Raw genomic sequence first — 21,449 nt, 5'->3', positions numbered from 1 at the left:
ATCAGGTTTTGGAAAAATTATGAAATCAGGATTTAAGTAGCTGTAAAAAATCAATATTTCCCAAAATGAAAGAAAACTAGACACCCTGTTATTACTCATTATTTTCGGAGTTTCAGATTGATAAATTAAGTTAAATATATGTACAAAAATAAGTATATTTATGAACTAACAATATTTTTTACCCTCTTAATCGCTACATAACAATCATCATTTGCAAGAGTACACCATCCAATAGGGCCTATTTCACAATCAGCGCATGTGAGATACTTCTTTCCTTCCTTAGCTTTGGATATTCCAACATTTTCAAAAGTGTACACATTCCTAACGAACCAAAAATCTGACAAAGGTTCTTCTTCTTCCTCGCATTCAGCGTCCTTTCGCTTCCTCATGTTCGGTAGTGCAGTCTGAAACCAAAAGAAGCAATGCTGTCAACAAACTAGCATCAAGAAATTGAGCAGTGTCTATGGGGGAAAAAAGTTCGGTGTAAAATCATTGACTTATTACCTTAACATAAAATTAAAAAAAGTGAAAATTACAAAAAAAAAATAAAAAGTTGATTGAATTTCATGAAACATTTTACTTCTAAATAATGCATCTCCTACAATTTGTTAAGTAGGCACTTCACAAAAAAAACGTCAAAATGTTTAGTGAAATTGAATAGGGATATCTATTTATCACCCAAAAATTCACTGAATTTTTATGCAAATATTGCGTTGTGTTAAAAAACCTATTTAGGTGCAGAAAATTTACAAGAAACCAAGTAAGTTTGTTGAAAAATTTAGACGCAAAGAAGTTTTTTCAATTGTGAGTAATTTTTTTCACTCCGTAAAATACTGAATGCATGTAAAATCGGCGGCTGAATTTCATCATTATTTGATGTGATATTCTTCATGCTCTTCCAAGCGTGATGAGTTCTTAAAATTGAATTTCTAAATGCCAATTTCGAGAAAAACAAGCCCAAAAACTGAATTTTTAGAATCAATCAGTGTGTTTTCTACCTGCTGCATATGTCCCACCTTCCCTGCCGGCAAGCAGCCAGTGAACTGTAGCTCTCCAGGATCACCAAAATTTCTGTTATGCAAAGTATGGAAAAAAATTGACAAATTTCCACTTTTCTCAAAATTGGCACATACGAAGTTCGAATTTTAAAGCTCATCATGTCCAGGTGGTTGTAAAGACACCTTACCAAATAATAATAAAATTTGGTTTCAGCAGACCTTTGGATTCTAAAAGCAGGCTACAGGGTCCATAATTGGACCGCATTAAACAGAAAGGAACCAAGCCACATCAGCTATTGCCAAATTTAACTGGGCGATTTAATTTTTCACATGAAAACGGTTGTGGAGATTTTCATGCAAATATCAGGGAATTTTCTCCCCAGTGCAAAGCGAATTCCTTAAAATTTTCAAAAGAATCCGCACAAACGTTTCCTCGTGAAAAATTAAATTGCCTAGTTAAATTAGGCAATAGCTGATGTGGCTTGGTTCCTTTCTGTTAAACGCAGTCCAATTTGCCTTTAGTTTGATTTCCCAAGTTGGAAAGACCAAGAACTTGGAAGCCATGATCTCATCAGCATTATGGTGGAAAAAGCTCTTTCAAAATTCTGCTTTAATTAAGAAGGAAAAACAATTGACGAAGATATACTGTGTTTTGGTTGGTGTTGCCCAGAACCAGCACTTTTTCGCACTGTATGGTGAGAAATGGAAAAGGAGTGAAAAGTAGAACTGCCTTCTGGAAGAGTAAATTCAAGTCAGGCCAACTGCCAAATCTTCGTTACCAGATACAACTGCCTCTGAACAGTAGATATTCGTACCGTCTGGTAAAAGTAGGAAAAAATAAGCAAAACTTATTGTTCTTACATTGTTGCAAGATATGATGAGCAAGCTTAAATTTGCTAATTTTCTTGAATTTATTCTCATCACTATACATTTTTTAGTTATATGCATGAGCCGGAATCCTGTTCTTTAAATCAGGTAAAATCTCCTCTAGCGTTCAATAAAAGGAGCTGAGTAATCTGATTATGCAACAGCCATCTGTTGACATCTGGAGGCAGGTCCAGATGATGTGCTTGTCAACCAACAGGTGATGGTTGAAGTCATGATAAAAACCTACCTTTCAAAGGATCTCTCAAGGAGTCTCTAAAGGATAATTAAGAATGGGGAACTCACCTCTTCGCTGCGATACTCTCCCATGCCGGGATTCAAAATCAAGGAATTGCACAGAGCACATCGGACGGATCCTTTATTCTGTCCATCACTAATGAGAGGCTTGACATCAAACTCTTCTGTATTTTCCATCGTGGAGCCTCCTCTGCATGCTCAGAAACACCGGATTTTAAGTAGTGCGATTTCCTCTGATTCAGATGACTAGACCGAAAAAAATCTCGCCAGGCGTGGAGGTAATGACATGCATGGGTGATTCCTGCGTGCCTGGACTGCGCTGCCGAAACGAAAGGTTGATTAAATTTTGAGCGAAGTAATCACACATCCCATATCGTATGAAAGATCAGATGACAATGATATAAACGACAGTAAATTAAAAATCAATGAAATTTTGCGGAACGTAATTCTTTGCCATTATCACGGTGTAGAACCACAACACAACAAACGCCACCGAAAATAAACAACACAAACAAATTTTGATAATACCACAGGGTTGTCAAGTGCCCGTTAAATGGTTGGTTAAATGCAGTTTGAATGATATGCTTTCGCTTCTGAAAATATCCTTTCAGAAATTGAAGCATTTGGATTTTCATTAGTATTCATTTAGTATCTCTCGCTGTCTTAATATACTTTGAATGTTATGAAATAATTAATTGTTTTAATTTGAAACTTGACAATGCTGCGATGAGTGGTGCTCGAAATTACAGCATTCAGCATGCTAATCTCGCGAGCTTTTTGAGGTTTTCCTTCCTATATTCTCACTTTTTTTTCTGAAATTTAATTGATTACTATCGAAAATCGTGCATCTATTCTTGCAGCGTGGAACACCTAATGAATTTATTCCTACGATACTTTATCCATTCGTCTTTATTCATTCGCAGTTGAGTGTGCTAATTGTGTTGACCACCATGATCTGACTTGTCTTATCCTGGGCTCTATCACCACCAATATGTGAACTTTTCGACGATCCTGGTATGTCAATTGGTATTTTTTCATTAAACCATCTTGATAATACCACGATTTATCGGATGACTCAAACCATGCATAATTGGTTTGCATCCTCATTGCACCGAAGCTAATCTTAGATCACGATCGACCAAGATATTTCAGTCCATGACATCGTTAGTGATGATTCATGTTGTTTTATTCTAAAGGAAACATTTCTTTCCCGATTATCAGTTTTAAAGTATCTAAATTTCACCAGAGAGAAATGCTACCGTCAATGAGAACTGACCAACTGCACTTAATTGTTCAGAATGGACTGGGCAAAGTGTGTGCGTGTCGAAGTGACACATCATATTCAGAACCACTTAAACAAGGAATATATTGAACTAATTATCACTATATTCTGGTCTGTAACTTAATATGCGAATCAGCAATGGTGACTGTTAAATCTTATCTTAGTATTCTGCAGGTGGTGGTAATCAAGGTGAGGTTTGCTAGGCTCTTGAGGTGCTAGTGGACTGATTATCGAAATCAGAACGCTCTCCTGGTTTTCCCTCCTCATCTCTCTTCGTTTTCAAGAGGAAAACTGGGGAGATGGAGATTTATTCTCTGGGGGCCATATATGGAAAACGTCAGGACTTTAAATGATTGAGAGTAAAAGATGTTGAACAGGAGGAAAGGTAATGGGAAAAGTTAGAAGGAGGAACTGAGAGTTGTGGAAATCAACAGAAAAGGATTAGCCCTTGAAGGTCTCTTGAAGCAAGAAAAAATAATAACCGAAAAAGAAACCTTTTTCATCCAAAAATATTCATGTGCATCACCCAATTTTCTGCCGTATTTTCCGTACTTCTGCCCAAGAAAATAATGTTATCTTGAAGAACAAAGTGGCAAGACACACCGATCAGCAGTTAAAAGTTGGTTATGATACCATCAGCCAAGGCGACATCATGACTTTCGGCATTTCGAAGAGTATTTTCACAATGGAGAGAAAAATCTTGTATAGAACAGTAACTTGAGTTTCACCAAACAGTTTGACTTCGTGAGGGAAATAATGCACTTATGAGATTTTCCTCTCTATAGTAGGGATAGCATTATAGTATTCAAAACTGCAAACTTATGCCATAAGAATGGTAACTTGAAGTACATCTGTACACATGCATTCTTTCATCAGTCACACATTCATTATTCCAAATTACTTTTCTTTGTTTTAGGGTCCATACGTATAGTATTTAGTCAGCATAGTATCCAGCGCAAAGCATGACACCTCCTCACAGTGGCATAAGATCCAACCCTGGCACACCTCAAACTCAGTTGTGTGCCAAAATTTTCATCCAAAGAGACTACAGCGAAGGCACCCCTGTCAAATTCCAAAATGTATTTCCTAGCGAATTGGAAGATAAGGTAAGAATGAAACATGTTTTTTTTTAAGTTCTCAGTTATCTCTTTGGAATTTCATTAATTCATTCCATACCCTATTTCTAAAAGCTCCCAACTGCAGTTCCTCCCATTTCTCACAACCGAACAAAGTATAATGTCTCATTCCCTTAAAGAATAGCATACTATCTACATCCCTAGCGTCATTGTATTTCAACTCTAAATTCCTTCCCTTTCTTCTATCTAATATTTCCAATAACTCCCTGTCTCTTATATCAATCAGTCCTCTCCTCATCTTATATATGAAGATAAAAACCCTGGCTTTTATCAACAATTCTATGCATAGCCAGCCTAAAGTCTCCAGCATATCAATTATTCTATTTTCCTTATCACACCCAAGTATGTATCTCATGGCCGAATTCTGTCCCTTTTGTAAATTTCTAATATCTTTACTACTTGCCTCTCCAAGAAGAGAAATGCAGTAATTTAATTTCGCTCCAATTAATGAATTGTAGACCAACTTCCTACTCTCCTTCCCTATAAAATCCTTAACCCTCCATAGCATACTAATCTTAGCTCTATACTCCTTAGCCACCTTCCCTATATGTTCTTTCATTTTCAGGTCTTCTGATATCCATACCCCTAAATATTTCATCACCCTAACTCTTTCTAATTCAAAGTTTTCTATCATTATCCTACCCGCCCATGTACCAGGCCCTACTTCAAATACCATATATTTAGTTTTCTGTACATTCAGAATCAACCAATTTTTTTTCAACCACATCCCTAGTCTTCTTAGATCTCTACTGATTACCTCAGCCACTTTCCCTATATCTCCTTCACTACTAAAGACTAACGTACCATCAGCAAACAGGCTCAATTCACTCTCCTTCATCACTTCCTTCAGATCATTTATATAAATTAAGAATAATAGAGGCCCTAATCTACTCCCTTGGGGTACTCCCAGCTCTCAGTTTGTCGAATTTCCACACAACGATGCACTTTCACAGATTGACACTTGAATATTCGCCTGAAGGGCAGAGAAGGTGTGACGTTTAGACACACAGGTCAAAAGATGGTAAAAGACCTAGATTTTGGGGCAGCCCACGCTCATATAGACTTGCTGGCGTCACAGGTGGCGAGACAACAAGTCTCTGCGTGATTGGCTGGCTATAATCTATGTAGCTATCAGTTGCAAGTCTAGTAATTAAAGTAATGGAGATGTACTGAATGATAGAGAGTGAAAAGGGATTGAAATCGAAAAATGAGCTTTTCGTAAGACAGGAAAAATGGATGTTTGAAAAATATTGGAAGATGTTGACACTCAATCATATTGTTTTATCAGCATTAATTTAATTAACAAGCGAAGACTGCTATTTTCTGACTTAAAATTTAAATTAAGAAATATCATTACAGTGTTTAATTTTGTATGCTGTCTTGTGTTTGCTGTAAGTATCTCTCAATATGCGATACATCAAACTGAGAAACTAGGTGGTTACATCTAGCGATATACAATGCGATACATCAAACTAGGTGGAAGGAGTTTGGTCTATAGGGACTGGTAAGGGAATGGTTAAATATGAAAAATAGGTTAGGGATTGGCTCAAACTGGTTCACGAGCAGATGGGATTAGCCCTTGAGGGCTAGTTAAAATAAAAAAAAAAAACTTTCCAAATCTTTTCCAACTTCGTTCAATTCTATTTTTGTGCATCATTTCTGTCAAATTCCGGACAATACAAAGATAAACTTTATTTGAAACTTTGTGTTTTTCGTTCTCAACCTACCGCTTGCAGTTTGTTGGTCACTGCGTTAACGAAAGATCAGCTGGTGCCGAACGGTTTTAACTAACTCCTAGTCTGAACATGATAAAAACTCATGTTCGACTCTCAATACGTTACATGGTTCTGAAAGCCACCTTAAAAAGAACTCTAGTTATTACATGTCATCAAAACCCGCTCTTAATTCGGACATGTTCGACTCTAGTTCAACACAGACATAGACTAGTTGTTGTACATTGAGTAACACTTAAATCGTTTCCTCTAATGCACTGTAAATCCATAATTAATTGATTTTTGTTTCCAGATTGAAAGATCTGCATTTGAATACACCATCAATCAGTTGAATGCATATTTCGCAGAGGCTGAGACCGCAACTTGTAGCACTTATTGCGAAGGCTGTTTAGCTTGTCTCACAGCTTACCTCATATTTATTTGTACTGAAACCCATTATGAAAAGGTAAAATTGCCACTTTTGTTTCCCTAATTTTTTAACTAGCCTGGATCGAATTTTGAATATTTTGGGAAGTATATTAACTTTTCTAGTAGCTAGAGGCATGCAGAGGTCAATTATTAGGTTAGGAAAATAAATGCCAATGCGAAGAAGTCAGCACCAACCATGCACATAGAAGTGTTTATACTACTGGAAAGAACTGTGAAAACCCAGGGAATTGAATACGCAATGAAAATACAGGGAAAAGCCAGGGAATTTTACGTTCACTCAGGAACTTGGAGAAAAAAGAGTTTCAAAACAGATCAGTGAAAAGAGTTTAAAACTGGAAGCCACCTATGCTCTTGTTTTAAGTTTAAATTGCAACACACAGTTAATAGCATCAGAATTTCATAAGTGCAGGGAAAACTCAGGGAACTTTGTGGAAAAGACTGAAAATTTGAAAAATCCTGAAGTCTGGCAAAATCTCAGTTCTGTCTGTGCAATCATATTGAGTCTCAGTCTGGTTTGAGGTTCAGTGCTCTGAGTTACATTCAAAACTTCAAAGTTTAAATGTTTTGTAGTGCTCTTTAATTAAACTTTAAAGAAGGTTAAAATAAGGTTCTAACATTACGTTTGGTTTTCTTTCCATTGCAGTGCCTGAAAAAAGTAGCCAAATTTGTCTTGGAGCAAAATGAGCACGTCTATGTGCCCCGTGGACTCCTGCTTACAAACCCAGCGGAACGAGGTCTCAGAGTTGTATCCTTTATATCATTTATTACCACAGCAGAATTATCTCGACTTAATTTTACTTAGCTTTGTGTCCTTTCATTTATTTTTTTAAACAAAATACTGAACAACATATCAACAGCCGAAGTTTAAAACTACATATCTCCATTTTGTTGTTTCAAAATGACTGCTTTCATTTTATTTTTTCAAAGAGAAACAAGCCAACTTTATAGTTAGAAATTTACACAGAATATTCTGCTAATAGAGAACAATCAAGAAATTTATTAAGAAATTATGTTGACTAGTTTTCCAAAGAAAAAATAAAGTATGACAGGAAGTCTGCAACCTTGCAAACGGAGGTACGTCGTTTTGCGTTTTGGTCATCGATATGACTATACAACTTTCTATTAATTTTTTTCTAAAATATGTAAAGAATGTAATTACAAAATTTCAAGGTGGTATGTTCCTTAGTTTTGTGCTTTCAAAAACAAAACATAAAAAGAAATTTGGCAACGCCTGATGTAGTTAAGCTGATTCTGTGGAATCCATCTGATTGTGACCATCAATTACCAGGATCAGTGTAACTTCATCAGATTTTGGCTCATTTCAACTCTTATTTTATTATTCTGGGAGAAAAACGAAGCTATTCCAGCCTCAAAATTCCGTGAGTTTATCCCTTAAAAATCCAAGGAAAATTCACAGAAACTTCTGGTTTTCCTGTAAAAAAAATGATTAAAATAGGATAGGAAATCGGGAAACGTAAAATGCAGTCATGCTACTTCTGATTAAATGCGTTCATTTATAAAAGAGATCTTAATGCAAAGGAGGAAAGAAAAAAACTCGATCTGAGATTTTGGTAGCTCCTTGGTAGAATATTTTCAGAACATTTTGGTATCAATAAACTTATAAATATCAAATCAAACAAAAGTTTTGATAGCCAACCATTACTAAGAAGAATTTTGTACAGATACTTCTGCACAGAAACAACTGGAGTTTTCAGAGATTAAAGTTTGTTGCCTAAGAAATATGTTTTAAAAAAAACGATGAACAATTTAAATTTGATTCACTGAAAAAATATTGATTTTTGGATCCAATTTGACTGAAATTGCTCTTGTGAAATATTTAGACTAGGAAAGGAACAACAGTCATGGAATACAGGGAAATTCTAGGGAATTCTATATCAGGGAAAACCTGGAAATGTCAGGGAGAGTGACGGAAGTGGCAGGAAAATATTGTTATGTCATCTTTTTTTATTATTTCTAGAACGGGATTGATGTTCCAAACAACAAATTCGCCCGAAAACTATTTCAAATTATCTTTTTTTTACCATCGGGCATATCTTCAACTGTCAGGGAATTTTATCAAAATGTGTCGGGGAACTGTCAGATAATTTCATTTTCTAAATTCTGTGGCACCCCTGCTCCAAATTCAATGGAAACTTTTTTCATTTTTGCTATCTAAATGTATTCCTTAACTCGTAACTATCCAGATTGAAATTTCGATACTAGATCAACCGCTTGTGACAAGAACTTGACTTCCTCTCTCTGAATCGACAGAAGAATTTTTTATGTAACTGTACCTTCCGCTTGCCCCGCAAGGGCATCACCCCCGGTTGCCAGTCGAAAGAAACTGCTTCGTGGGTCTCAAAGCTGTCAGGTATCCCAAGACTTATTTCTCGCCCAAGTAGCTTCCCGTGTCAGCAGAAACATTCTTCCTCCCATCAAGCACTTGTATAATTCTCACCAATGGTAAATATCTGCGCGTCGAATCATTCTGGGATAGTACAGAAGAAAAGCTTTAGTCATCACAGCTCTTTTAATTTACCCCAGCCGTGTCAAAATCGTTCTCTTGAAAGTTGGGTTCATCAGGTCGAGCTGTTTCTGTAATTTTTCATCTAGCAGGCTGGTTATTGATATCGATAGGCAAAGAGGAAATAGAGCAAACTTATTGGTTGAAACAGGTGGCTGTTATAAACTAAGGGGAAAGTGACGAACTAGCTGTAGGGTCTCTCGTATTGCCATTAGTTAGCCTATTTCTGACCTCCTTCGCTCATTGCAACCACCCGCTTTTACCAATACGATTGCTCCATTTTCTCTTTGTTTATCGTTTTGTCTAATAATCAGCCTGCTGATTTTTTCTTGTATTTCGTTTCTCCAATTATCTGTGACCACCTTTTTTGTATTACTCTCTGACTGCCGGCAGTGTATACTTAGCAATAACTACTTTAAAGTTGTACCAAGGAATGAATTGTTTATGGCCTCAATGGACTTTAAAAAGTTGAGCGATAGATGTACTGATTGTTGTTAATGTTGCATTGAAAGAAGGTGAAAATTCTTTAAGTCGTATAAGAGTATTGTTTCAGCTTTATTTATGCACTGATTTTTTTTTACTTATTTATTCGTTTTTTTTTTGTTTTTTTTTTTTGTCCTCATAAGGTGATGTTTGTTTTTTTGTTGCGTAATTGGTGGGTCAGGGACTAACAAGAAAAAGACAAATAGGGGGGGGGGGGACAAGGGAAATTTTTCAATTTTTCAGATTTCAGGGTTGATAATTAACAGGATGAGGGGAGGACATCGTATAGTTTTTGGAGACCAAAGAGTATCAGAGGAAATAGGTTTTTTAACGAAAAACTTTCAATTTTTTTCACAACTTCTTTTGAAAAAATATAAGTTGCCAAGATTTTGATCCCCATTTCTTGTTCCATGAAACAGGAAGAATAAACTTAAAAGGAATTTTTCTTCATTTTGTATTTGCTTGTAGCCTTGTGGCTCATCATGTGTACATTAAAAGGGCATGAACGAAACAAACAGAAAAGTCAGTATAAAAATGAATTTATTGACGATGATTTGGACAAAGCTCAAAAACGGAAGCTACACTGTTCTTGCTCACAACCGTAAAAAATTTGTTTTTTGTCAAATCAAGCATTTCATATACTTTTTAAACAAATATTAATTTCAATATGCTGGATTTTTTTATGCTAAGCTGTCATCAATAACATACAACTGCACCACTCAAAATGAGATAAGAAAAACTGTCAAATTGGCTGCCTTGTAAGCATTTGAACCAATTTTTATCTTGAGCAAAAACACTTTCTGAAAAATCGGAAAAGAAGGTCAGGAATTATTTTTGTATTTTGTCCTTTTATTTTGAATTCATTCTGTATAAAAATATCTCAGACTCAAATCTCTGCATTCCATTTAATTTTTCAAAGAATTTCGAATTCAATTTCCTCAGGGATTGACTAGAGGCCGTGGCGCATCCAAGGAACTGCATTCATGATGTGTTATTGAGTAGATGAGATATTCATAACTTCACCAGGGTATTGTGTTATTGAGTAGATGAGATATTCATAACTTCACCAGGGTATTTCTAAATTTGAATTTTAAGAATTGTAGTGCAGCGCACCATTTTGACTATATTTTTCAATAAGAAACCACTATTCCTATAGGGTTATTCAAAAGTTACGCACCACTGGCCATAACTTTAGTTTTAATTATGATATCGATTTGCGGTTTGTGGCGTCCTTCCTCATATCGAGGGGGAAACTTTTTGAGGTACTTTTCAGTTCTTCACCCCCCCCAGGGGGAGGGGGGGCGGGGGGCAACTCAAAAATTTCAAATGGCAACCCCTATCATGTGATACATCGTTAGAACGAGCATGAAAAAAGAAAATTTTTGGCGCAAACCGGAAGTCGATCTGACCCCCCTGTCAAAAGTTAGGGGGGTCCAAAGGTTATTTAGGGGGTCCGTACCTTCATTTTTTAGAGTAGCTTCGGCGGCTCTTGGACATACCGTTTCTCTTTTCAAAGAGTCCTCGAATACTCCAAGTCTGATACCGAAGTCTTCATATTGCCCCCGGGCCACCACAGCCCCCCCCCCCCCCCCGTAGGGGGGGATGGGCCTGTTACAATGAAACATTGCATTAAAATGCGAAAAGTCACAGAAGAGCTTCAAACTTAGTATCAAATCCGAGTGGATCTTCTTGCCAATGTTAACGCAAACGCAGCCTGCGACTTTAAAGTGAGTTTTCAAAACTCTTAGCCCCCTGCCCCCCCCCCTCATGTTTGGTTGCAGAGCGGGTAAAAACCGGAAATTCACTACAAATAATGCCCGAAACTAATGTCCAACTTGAGGAGGACCCTTGAAACGTTGCGATCAGTCGGAGCATTGAAATACAAGGACTGCCACCCCCTTAAAGTACGGAAACATCCAAAACACCCCTGCTGCCCCCCTCATTTTTCGTTGCGGAGCGGGTAAAAACCGGGAAAATCGCCAGAAATGATGCCCGAAACCACTGTAGAACTTGACGAGAACCCTTGAAATGTTGCGCTCAGTCGGAGAACTGCAACACAGAAACTGCCGCCCACTTTAAGGACGGAAACATCCATAAAACCCCCGCTGCCCCCCTCTTTTTTCCTTGCAGAGCTGGTAAGAACCGGGGCATCATTTCTGGCGATTTTCCCGGTTTTTACCCGCTCCGCAACGAAAAATGAGGGGGGCAGCGGGGGTGTTTTGGATGTTTCCGTACTTTAAGGGGGTGGCAGTCCTTGTATTTCAATGCTCCGACTGATCGCAACGTTTCAAGGGTCCTCCTCAAGTTGGACATTAGTTTCGGGCATTATTTGTAGTGAATTTCCCGGTTTTTACCCGCTCTGCAACCAAAAATGGGGGGGGGGGCAGGGGGCTAAGAGTTTTGAAAACTCACTTTAAAGTCGCAGGCTGCGTTTGCGTTAACATTGGCAAGAAGGTCCACTCGGATTTGAGACTAAGTTTGAAGCTCTTCTGTGACTCTTCGCATTTTAATGCAATGTTTCATTGTAACAGGCCCATCCCCCCCTACGGGGGGGGGGGGGGGGGCTGTGGTGGCCCGGGGGCAATATGAAGACTTCGGTATCAGACTTGGAGTATTTGAGGACTCTTTGAAAAGAGAAACGGTATGTCCAAGAGCCGCCGAAGCTACTCTAAAAAATGAAGGTACGGACCCCCTAAATAACCTTTGGACCCCCCTAACTTTTGACAGGGGGGTCAGATCGACTTCCGGTTTGCGCCAAAAATTTTCTTTTTTCATGCTCGTTCTAACGATGTATCACATGATGGGGGTTGCCATTTGAAATTTTTGAGTTGCCCCCCGCCCCCCCTCCCCCTGGGGGGGTGAAGAACTGAAAAGTACCTCAAAAAGTTTCCCCCTCGATATGAGGAAGGACGCCACAAACCGCAAATCGATATCATAATTAGAACTAAAGTTATGGCCAGTGGTGCGTAACTTTTGAATAACCCTGTATCTCATTTGGACGCGTTTGAATCAAAAGGAACTAAATCTATTGTGACATCAGCCTCATCATGCATGTATTCTTATGGAACTCAAGGCTCCTGTCAGAATTGATGTAGGTTCTTTTGATTTTACATCCATTTGAGATACAGCATACCTTCTATTAGTTCCCCTATCCATGTAGGATTGATGCATGCTGAAAGAGCATAAGTCCAAAAACTCATGAGCGAGACTTTTGTTGATTAAGTAGGAAGCTAGGGATCGTGATTTTTTGGACTCATGTTTGTCTATTGGACACCAATTCAAATGAGCTTGAAATAGCGGTTCCTAATTGCACAATGAAGACCGTTCGTGCAACATTTTCCTTACTTTAGGGTGACAGGGGAACTATATCAAAGAGAAAGGAAGAGCCCGAATTTGAATTGCGGGCTGAGTGGCACCCCCTGTTTTTACGAGTCGTCTCTGATTGGCTGATCCACCTGGTGACCACTTTCTGGACCCCTTGCGGAAAATATCACAGGGTTCATTTTCCTTAAAAAATGTCTGGAAAACAAGGAAAGTTTTTTATGTTGGAGATTTCAGAAATCGATTCTCCAGATTTTTCGGAAGAGATCGGTGGGTAATACATGACCTTTTTTTCTCAAATACATCGAAAAGCTCGACCTGAAATTTTGTTTTTTCATGACGCTAAGTGTCATATTTCAAGTTGAACAAACTAATTTCCAAATCAAACTGTTAGGTGTATTTGAGAAAAAAGTGTCATGTATTACCCAACAATCTCCTCTGTAAATCTGGAGAATCGATTTCTGAAATTTCCACTGTAAAATTTTTTCCTTGTTTTCGTGATATTTTCGATGAACCTGGTGTTATTTTCCATAAGTGCTCGACGAAGTGGGCACCAGGTAGGTCAGCCAATCAGAGACGACTTGTTAAAGTTGAGGGTGCCACCCGGCCCACAATTCTAATTCGGGCTCTTCTTTTTTTTTGATTTATATGAATGGCTAAATGTGAAACATACATATCGACGGTGCAAGTCGGCAATCACATAACTCGGTTTGCAACGTCGCAGACTTCCTGTCATACTTTATTTTTTAAATGGAGAACTACCCAACGGCAATTCTTTAAAACTGTCATGATTTTTCTTCTCAATGCGCAGAAAATTCTGCAAAAACTTCAAGAAATAATGTCAATTTGCTCTCTTTTAAAAAAATGACGTAGAGGCGGAGATTTTCAGACACCGCAAACGAGTTATGTGATTGCCGACTTTCACCGTCGATATCTTAATTACAGCAATTATATTTTCTTTTCTGTAAGGAGAACTAATCAAGACGTTTCCATGTAGGTTTATGTAATTTTCTCACAGTAATTGAAGAAAATGTATAGAAAATTTCGGTAGAAACTCATGGTTACTTTTCTTTTAAGAAAATAAAACATCGCAATCTGACGTATGTATATTTCGATTTAAGCCAAAAATATTGATGACAGAAATAAAGAAATCTGTTTCTTAATTGTAGGGCTTCAAAATTTCTATGCCCTTTTTGGTTTTTTAAAGGAGACAAGGCTGACTTTATCGCCTCTGTTTTTAATTGAATCTTTTGGAAAGGGCAAAGAGAATTTATCATGAATTTTAAGGAGCAGTACAGACCAGGCATCCTCTAAAAAATTTATCAATTCATCAACATTTTAAACAGAAATTAGTGTCTCTCTACTTTCAGTATCGACATGTCAGCTCAAAGTATTAAAATTAGAGTTGCCTATTTTAATTAAAATTTTCAAGCAAGTGCTTTTTCAGTTTTTCTCAGTGCAGATGATGAGTTGCGTAGTTATTGCAACTGATTGCAGAATGTTCTTTATTCTTCCTTTCGACAAGGATCAAAGGAGACATGATGGATGTACCCACAAAGGCATATTTTCTATGATCTCGTAGCTTTATGTAGCAGTAGTGTGATTGGTTAGTGAGCGCTTCATTAAGGTGAATTTTCAACTTCTCATCATGAGAGTCTCCCTCCAGTCTTTAACTCACTGAAAAAAGTGCTTGGAAGTTAGAAAAATGATTCGGCAAGGATTATAGCTAGTAGTTTCTTGTCCTAATCGGCACTTCAGCAACTGAGAATAGTGCTCTCTGAAGCTCTAAAAATTCTCCTGAAAAAAACAAATTACACCTGGAAATATTTGAACATCTCAGTGGAGTTATGCCTCTTTTGACTTTAGCTGTAAAAAATTTAAAAAAATAAAAAAAGTTCAAAATTTTCAGGAAACTCAAATGTTGCTGCTTTGAATTACCTTCAATAAAATATTCAATTTTGAAAAGTCATGACAACTTTCCTCGGAATTAGGTTTCTTAAATTGAATTGCGAATAATATGCTATTGAAAACTGGAACACCAAAATTTCACAAGTTTGTTGAAAATTGTTTATTTCATCAGAAACAGTAAGGCTGTGTACGAATATTCACACGCTCTTTCCGCGTAGCATAGCAGTATAGAACACCACTTTGCTTCAGTAAAAGACATTCCAGGGAAAAAATGTATTTACGAGGTAGAGTAAACAAGAATAAATATGTTTTGCGCCTGCCGATGATAGATGTCTTGAAATTTGGCCTTGAAAGAGTTAACGTGTAGAATTTGCTTTAGTTTAACAATGTTTATCATCGACTTTCCTATGTATTAGATTTTGGGTATCTCTAAAAACGCTCAGGTGATTCATTATTGTTTGGACTTCATTTTGCACTAAGAAGTTTCTATTTCTAGCTCATCCGTAGAAACGGAAGCACCCGTGTGAGACGGAATAATCCTACAGCCCATACGTCTTATCTAAAATGAGCTAGAAATAACAGCTCCTTATCTCAAAGTGTTGTCCATTTTCAGCTTTCTACTTTGCAAGGAATGCAACCACCCTCTCTTTCTCATTTTTATATGGACTACTAACCAATCGTCTCTTGTAGAGTTTTTATTTTGGTTTCAAGGTCAGCTCTCCAACTTATTTTTAGCCTAGCACCTTGAATTATGATTGTAAATATTGAAGCCTTGGTTGTTACAGTTGTTGAAAATTTATTCCTATTCTGTGTCCGTTTGTGTCCGTTTATTTTTGTCTGTGCCCGTGAAGGTGCATTTTTTTTTTGTTTTGTCGCATTTTCTACCAATCCGAATTTGTAAAAATGGAATACTTATTTTGGCAAGGACGATTTTGAATGCGAGACTGTGTGAAAACTTGAGAAGTTTGCGAAGTCAGATGTGGTGCATTTATTTATATGTATCTGTAAAGTTTCTATTTATTGAACTAACCAGCTGTTTTTATTCAAATCTGTATTTGGAATAATAAACAATTTAAAGAAAACAATTAAGGTGTTGAGTGTGTATTTGTCGCTGGCAAATAGTAAAATCAGGCATTTTCTCAATTGCCTGGGCAAATAGTCAAATACTCTTACTCAGATTCAAATTTTTATTCTCATCATAATTTTAGGCAGAATGATTCATTTTTCTTGTGAGTATTTCTTCGCGGAATTCTTATTCCCCATAAAAGTGTGTATCATACAATAATCTTTTACACGGTTTTTAGCTTCTGAACGAATATTTATCCTGAAATTTTCAGCATATCATAAAATAGAGAAATTTTTAGAATTTTACCATTTAAATACATTAGCATCATCTGAGGAGGAAGGAACAAGGGGAGTTTGTAAATTTGATGAGTTATTTTCCCCAAAATATCAAAAAATCGTAAGGTCTTCACCGTAAATTTACAAAATTTTGTAAACTGTCAAAATTTGGCTATCTGAGGAGGTGTTAGATAAAATGCCTTTTTTGACTAATTACCTGCAACATATTCATTTCACAAAAGCAGTCTCAAGTCTTTTGTCAAGAGGAGTCCAACTGTTTGGCGAGCCGTGTATTGGCATGTTGAAATTTTGTCTTTGTCAAAGGAGCAAGGTTAGGCCAAGCTGATGTGGAGCTATGTCTGTAGAGTTTCTCTTGGTTAGCTGAAGCATGCGGTTATGTCATAATGTTCAGTTTTAAAAGGTCAAATGGACGTATTTTTGCCAAACAAAACTATGCGCATTAAGACATGAGCCCTGAGACCCATAAGAATATATGCATATCAGGGCTCACGTCATAATGCACGTAGTTCTATTTGGCAGAAAAACGTCCACATAATCCACAAACCACTAACGTCTTTCACAGCGATCTATGAACCATTAATTGCCCTACTCTTTGGAGACATAATAGTAGAATGGACTAATGACTCAGCTCTGGCTTACTTTGGTCTTATCGTTTTCCACTGAGGACCGAATGTCAACAATTGACCTGTTTCTCTGCTGCATTTTACAAAGTTTTATCTTCTTGTATCCAAAAATTTGGCGGAACTCTGGAATCATTAATTGTTATGATTGACAAAATTGACATTTCAATTTGTTTTTTTCTTATAAAGGAAAAAGTACCGCCGTCTCCCATGTTTCTATATCGAATATTCACCGCACAAAAAGAAAGTCATTAAAAATGAGAAGTGGTCATAGTTAATTATCAATAATGATTGGTTCCATCATAAGTTTGACTGCAGCATGACAAATTGAAAAATCTGAAAATATCTTTCCCACGGAGACCTCTTCAAATTGGCATAAATTTCATGCCGATCTGACTTCAAAATTTCATTCCTTTCAATTTTAGCCTTCTTTCAACAGAGGTCATTCGCACACAATTATTATTTTTGATTCGTAGTTAGACCACATTTTGCAGTAAAGAACTACGATTTCAGGCCCATCCATAAAAGCATGTACATGCTCAGGGAAACAGACAGGTATCGTCCAACCAAGGAAGAAGATTTCCAGTGCACCACACCATTTTCGCTCTGCCGTCTTAAAAAAGAACACCGTATGAGCCCTCAGACGTTGCCAAGTTTCCTCTAACAAAAACCAAAATTACTGGGAAAATTGTGAATATTTTTTCCCAAAAATTTCAGATAATATTGTACGCAATTGAATCTAAAATATCTGAAAATTTAAAGGAAAAATATGCATGAATGATGTCAAAAATACATGTTTTATCAAGGAGAATTTGGCAACTCTGGAATGTTCATACGGCGTTTTTCCTTAGCACGGCAGCGCTCTGAGAGGTTTAAAAAATTGAAAAGATCAAATCGAAAATGAGCTAAGTGCAATCAAATCTGGATAATAGCATTTTAACTTTTCAAAGTCATTCTATGGAAAATGCATAGCTGCAATTGCAATGTTACAAATCTCCTCTCAGGTTTTTATTTTTTAAAAGAAAAGTAACCAGCGATTTTCCTTCAAACTTTCCGTAAATTTTTGTCACTCATTCAAAAATATTCACCTAAATTTTCGAGAACTTTTTACTTCGGTTGTCTCCTTAAAGGAAAATATAGGAGAAGGCGAGGCATAAGTAATTAGAGATCTTGAATATTTGCAATGAAGCTATACATTTTTTAATTTAGGCCCATGGCCGGATTTAAATAATTGCCGTCAAGATTTTTCGCCCTCACGAGCTAAACGCCGCACGGTGGATCGAGTCATAGGGCAGGCCGGACATGGCACATCACGCGACTTGGTTTGCTCATTTACGTAGTGTTTGCGCTCATAAAACAAATCAGGATACATGATTCTTATGTATTTTTCGTCGCAAATTTCATTTTTGATGACTATTTTCCTGATTATTGGGTTTAGATATGTATTTTGGCACAATTTCAGATAAATAAAGAGATATTGTTTAACAACAGATAAGTTTAAACTTTCTACACTCATTTCAATCGAAGTTTTAAGTGTTCAATGGACTTTTCTCTCCGGTAAAATGTTTAAATATCGTATATAAAACGTATATTACTCATCTCTTTTACCATTCCCCCTCCTCTCCCCCAAAAAATGAATTAATAGAAATCCGAAAATGTTGAGAGGAAAACAGAGGATCTCCTTTCCCCTTCATTCCTGGGGCAACCTTTTTAGCTTTCTAACAAAAGAAAATGACAAGGGGGAAAAATATGAGAGAAAAATACAAATCAAATACACATCAATCAACACAAAGCATGTATTATCAGAGCCTTCCTAATTAAGGGGCCCGCGAGTCACCATTGTACACTGCCTTCATTTATACTTAGGTATCTAATGGAGCTTCTTCGGCTTAATGATTGCTGCTGAAGCTCAAATTACCTCAATTTTCTCTATTAACTTCTAATTTTCCGAAGAATTAAACATAAAAAAAAAAAATCCGATGTCAAAAAACGCGAGTTTTTGGAAATAGTTAGAAGATAGAAAAGAATTTAGGCCATTTTTGACTTTAGCATCAAGTAGTGGATGAAAAATGCTCCATTAGATACCAACTTGATATAATTTTCCCGTCTTTTCAGACGCAAAACAAACGGATCAGTATCATATGCGTCGATTAGGACATTTGAGAGGAAAACCCCGTTATCTGAAACAACGTGGACATTTTTTTAACCACGCAAGGCATGTTTTCTCATGTATTTTTGTCTCCTGGATTCGAAAATGACCTTGGTTTCTCTTTACCATGCACCAGTTTTCCGGAAAATCACATTTCCCGAAAAGTCCATTTTAAGTGGAAAATCTCAATTTTCCGGAAAATCGGTGGGTGTTGGAGATAAACCAAGGTCATTTTCGGACTCAGCACTAAAAATTACATACAGATCACCTATCAAATGCCCAGTGTTTATTCGCCACAGACCTGTGAAATTCGAATTCTCTCGAGCCACCATTTTATGAACTTCACTTTTTCAAAATCATTTAAGCTTTATTCCCAAAAGGGCACTTTGGAGCAGCCAATTTTTCTTGATAATGAATCTTCAGGGATCAGTTGACACTGCTATACAAAGGTTTCCCTGAAATACGCTGAAATAGCTAGTTAAAAGTCTAGCTATATTATTATTTTTACGGTATTGAGGAGGGTACTTTTAAGCAAGAATACCGCTTATAAAAATAGCGATATTTTAACTTGTTATTAGTGAAATATATTCTACTTAAGGAGGAGGACAAGCTACTTTAGTCAGAAATTGTCATAAATCTATCGGAGGGAAATACCAACAGGCGAACGGTTTGTCCCGAGTGAGGCAACATTTTTTCGAGTGCCGCCTGAGCCACTTTAGGAGGCTGTGTGCGTTAAACTGGGTTAAAAAATTGAAAACCAATACCTGTATCATAAAATATAACTCTTTGGGAAGACATTTACATCAATGAAATGACTATTTGTGAGAATCGCCCATGTCCGACTTTTTGCAGGTTTCGATCCACCGTGCGCCGCGGGGGAGGGGTGGGGAGACGTCATGCCGTCGGTACATTCCATACCCGACACGATTTATTTTTTTGAGTTCTTTTCAGATATTTTGCGGTTCTACATTAGTTATGATCATGCACCTGATTCTTCTGGATTGAAGCATGGTTTTCGCGGGAGAGCCTTATCTGCGTTCCTTTCGATCGCACATTTTTTGCACCCCCCCCCCCCCAAAAAAAATTTACCGCCCTGAGCCACGACCGCGACTGCATAATTATTATTATGCCTAAATCCGGCCATGCTCCGGAGTAGGTATGTGATGTGGTATCACGCTAAAATGAAGGGATTTCCTAGCTTTTCACTTGTCTCTTACAGCGCATCGTTAAAAGTGGGAATCAAGCGCGCAACTATGCGGACTTCGGAGTTCAACCATCGGTAGGTGATCATCCGCAAGAGAAAATCGAGCAGGGATGATAGCCATTGCTGTTTTCCTTTCCCTGCTTCGTCAAGAACGTCTCTCCCTGGCGTCTAAAAGTCATTTATTAGCGAGTAGGTAGATTATGTACAGGTTACAATGAGAAAATTATTTCTCTCCGTATTTTGTTTTAATGGTAAATGGAAAATTTTGTAATATTTTATAAATGGACAAGAAACTGTAATCAAGAGATTCAAGGATCAGGACTTTTTTCGTCCACGAAAAAGCAGATACATCCAATCATCAGCCAAATCTAGGTGAAGGAAGGACTTAGATTTGAGGGGAGAGAAACTTTAAATCTCCTAAAATGCCCTTACATTAATTAATTGATCTAAATTGCTCTTCGCGTGAAATTAACCCCCCCCCCCCCCCCCTGCCCTGGGGTTAAGGGATTTGCCCCCCCCCCCCCCCTCCTCTGCCGACCCTTTGAAAAGACGCCCACGACCCTTACGAATATTTATTTTTTTTAAAAAAAAATTCCCGCCATCTACATGAGTAGAAGGAAAAGGAAAAGTTCACAATAGAGTACTTGTAAACTTTTCCTTTTCCTTCTACTCATGTAGATGGCGGGAATTTTCCCCGCCTAGTTCACAATCTGGCAATCCGGAGGGGAACCTGGAACGGAACCTGAACCTGTGTAATTTTCCAACCTATTTTTCCAATTATTCCTCTATACGAACAAAAGGAATCTTAACGGCAAATTCTGAACCAGACGCTTTGATTGGTCCAGAGCGGTTCATTCCAATTATTCCGAGTTGAACCAAAACAAGCGGGAATTTCAAATAATTCCGGATATCCTGTCTATCAAATCGTTTCCGGTAAACAGTGTTGTCAGTTTTATTGATCAAATGCTCGTAAAACTGACAACACTGTTTACCGGAAACGGAAACGATTTGGTAGACAGGATATCCGGAATTATTTGAAATTCCCGCTTATTTTGGTTCAACTCGGAATAAATGGAATGAACCGCTCTAGACCAATCAAAGCGTCTGGTTCAGAATTTGCGGTTAAGATTCCTTCTGTTCGAAAAGAGGAATAATTGATTTTCCTGTTCCGCTGTCGG

The 21,449-nt window shown here is 37.4% G+C and overlaps 2 protein-coding genes across 2 annotated transcripts; one reads left to right on the top strand and one right to left on the bottom strand.

Moving 5' to 3' along the window:
• Positions 1–135: 135 nt before the first annotated feature.
• Positions 136–2,628, bottom strand: strat (RAB interacting factor STRAT). The gene is made up of 2 exons (XM_019051487.2): positions 2,169–2,628; positions 136–404 (listed from the first exon to the last, which is right to left on the bottom strand). Exons 1-2 carry the CDS (start codon positions 2,295–2,297, stop codon positions 159–161), a joined length of 375 nt encoding a protein of 124 aa, XP_018907032.2. The 5' UTR covers positions 2,298–2,628; the 3' UTR covers positions 136–158.
• Positions 2,629–2,854: 226 nt separating this feature from the next.
• On the top strand, positions 2,855–10,598 carry LOC109037014 (golgin subfamily A member 7). Its single transcript, XM_019051486.2, has 5 exons — positions 2,855–3,134; positions 4,319–4,508; positions 6,564–6,716; positions 7,344–7,445; positions 8,905–10,598. The coding sequence occupies exons 2-5, from the start codon at positions 4,365–4,367 to the stop codon at positions 8,947–8,949; spliced, it is 444 nt and encodes a 147-aa protein (XP_018907031.1). The 5' UTR covers positions 2,855–3,134; positions 4,319–4,364; the 3' UTR covers positions 8,950–10,598.
• The last annotated feature ends 10,851 nt before the right edge of the window (positions 10,599–21,449 follow it).

Source organism: Bemisia tabaci, chromosome 9, assembly GCF_918797505.1.
Source record: "Bemisia tabaci chromosome 9, PGI_BMITA_v3".
Lineage (NCBI taxonomy): Eukaryota > Metazoa > Arthropoda > Insecta > Hemiptera > Aleyrodidae > Bemisia > Bemisia tabaci.
Note: the sequence above shows the minus strand (reverse complement) of the source record. Positions and strands in the feature narration are given on the sequence as shown.

Bases quoted from the DNA above. Each gene is read 5' to 3' on its own strand.
- strat (XM_019051487.2), bottom strand. From the start codon at position 2,297: ATGGAAAATACAGAAGAGTTTGATGTCAAGCCTCTCATTAGTGATGGA. The intron at 405-2,168 runs GTGAGTTCCCCA...TTTTGGTTTCAG, and splicing joins GAGAGTATCGCAGCGAAGAG to ACTGCACTACCGAACATGAG.
- LOC109037014 (XM_019051486.2), top strand. From the start codon at position 4,365: ATGACACCTCCTCACAGTGGCATAAGATCCAACCCTGGCACACCTCAA. The intron at 6,717-7,343 runs GTAAAATTGCCA...TTTCCATTGCAG, and splicing joins CTGAAACCCATTATGAAAAG to TGCCTGAAAAAAGTAGCCAA. The intron at 7,446-8,904 runs GTATCCTTTATA...GTAACTATCCAG, and splicing joins CGGAACGAGGTCTCAGAGTT to ATTGAAATTTCGATACTAGA.